Here is a 1973-nt window from a genome sequence, read left to right on the forward strand (position 1 = left end):
TTATACAGACCAATTAACCTGACAGGCTTTTTTTTTTTTATGGTGGGAGGAAGCGGGAAAACCCGGGGAGAACCCACACTTCATGCAGAAAGACACTGGCCCGGGTATCGAACCCAGGACCTTCTTTCTGCAAGGCAACTGTGCTGCCCCTAACAATTGAACCCTTTTTGTTTGAATTGACCAAAAAACTTTGCAAATTAGAAGTACATAAGTAACAGGTCATCAGTCTGTCTCAGGGCAACACAGTAAACCCCAACGTACATTTGTATTGTAGGCTTGCGTACAAAGAAGAAAATAATTTATAGGGACTTGAAAGTCTTGCCTATAGAGGTCCAGAAATGTTTGATGAGGCTGGGTTTCTTGGCTTTTTTTACTATTTTCTCTTTGCAAATAGAAATGAATGCCTTGTCTATCACTGAATTGTTTAAAGTCAACAGTAAGAGAACATCTTTTATTGAGCAGCCTATTTTCTTGGAGACTGCTCTCAATATGTCTTTTCTGAGACTGTTCAGTTTACTTTGAATATCCTTTAGTTCTTGCCCCTTGACCTCGCCACAGATTTTCTCAGACAACCTCTCGGTGATTTCTTGGAGGTGTTTGTACTTGCAGGTGATCCTTGATTTTGTTATGGCCTTCGTAACAATTGCATTAACAAGCAGCATGATGGATGACTCCTGCTCCTCCTTTTCTGCGTCTGAACCCACTGGCAGCGGTTCAGCAAGCTTTGTGGTAACCACTGACTCCTGCTCTGCATCAACTAACTGTCTCCCTTTTGAGAGGGTTGATTCCTCTGAAATGACGTTTTCCACTGATGAAACTGTTGTTTCTTTTTGTCCTGGTGCTGGTGAAACTCTCTCGCATTGTTCTTTGCTGTCATTTTGATTCTTCTTCTTCTTCATTTTGACTCCAGCTGCTTTGTTCTTTTGTTGTGCTATGGGAAGAGCCACAACAGAAGCCTCTTCATCTGTAGACCCTCGGTTTTTGGTTGGCGTCTTGTCCAGTAGCACAACAGAAGCCTCTTCATCTGTAGACCCTCGGTTTTCGGTTGGCGTCTCTTCCGGTAGCACAACAGAAGCCTCTTCATCTGTAGACCCTCGGTTTTCGGTTGGCGTTTCTTCCGGTAGCACATCAGAAGCCTCATCATCTGCAGACCCTCGGTTTTCGGTTGGCGTCTCTTCCGCTAGCACATCAGAAGCCTCGTCATCTCTAGACCATCGGTTTAGATGGTGTTGGTCAGAGATTGACCTTTTCACTTCCCTGACCTTTGGCAGCATGTCAAAGATGATGTCTTCCATCATTTCCAGACATGACTCCTTTTCCTTAAGCATAAAATGAGTTGCCTTTGTAAGATCTGAAAATTCTTTAGAAATAAATTCATCCACCATCTTTATATCAGATTCCCTCTCATTAGAGAACAAATCATTTTCATGAGTGATCTTTGAAAGTTCCTCCAACATGAATTCATCCACCATCCTCAAGTCTGATTCCTGATTTTCAGAAACAAGATTTCTGTTGCACGTCTCGTCTGTTGCCTCCTCAGAGTCTAATTTCTCAACGATGTCTGGTATCAGGTTTACATTAAATTTCCCACTGCGGCCGGCGGTGTCTTTCTCCATAGCTTGGAAATTACCAACATCAGAGCTGGCACCTGGGTGGTCTTTTCTCTGCTTCTGATATTCAGCAACTTTTTGTTTTGTCTCTCTATTTTCTTGAAAGTAAATCACTAACAAGTCCTCCATCACCTGGAGTGCATGTGGAAAAATGGAATCCACGGCCTCCGACCAAGACAAGTTGCAGACCACAGAAGTTACTGGATCGTGCGTGGAGCAGACAGAGCTCAACAATTCTTTGACATATTTAATGAATAACTCATTGAAACTGTCCAAGCTCATGGGATGAATCTTTCCCGTAATCACAAAGATGTCTGCAAATGTTGTTAGCAGCACATTGCCCAAGATCGTGTCCACATCTTG

The 1973-nt window shown here is 43.0% G+C and overlaps 1 protein-coding gene across 1 annotated transcript in view; it reads right to left on the reverse strand.

The window, feature by feature from the left end:
- Positions 1–1295, reverse strand: part of LOC103135660 (HMG domain-containing protein 3-like) — an 11250-nt gene extending 9955 nt beyond the window's left edge. The window contains exon 1 of the mRNA XM_016669554.1: positions 1263–1295. Coding sequence (XP_016525040.1) covers positions 1263–1295 — 33 coding nt within the window. The remainder of the gene's footprint in view (positions 1–1262) is intronic.
- Between the last annotated feature and the right edge of the window lie 678 nt (positions 1296–1973).

The sequence above is a fragment of the Poecilia formosa genome, unplaced genomic scaffold (assembly GCF_000485575.1).
Source record: "Poecilia formosa unplaced genomic scaffold, Poecilia_formosa-5.1.2 Scaffold26, whole genome shotgun sequence".
NCBI classification, from domain to species: domain Eukaryota; kingdom Metazoa; phylum Chordata; class Actinopteri; order Cyprinodontiformes; family Poeciliidae; genus Poecilia; species Poecilia formosa.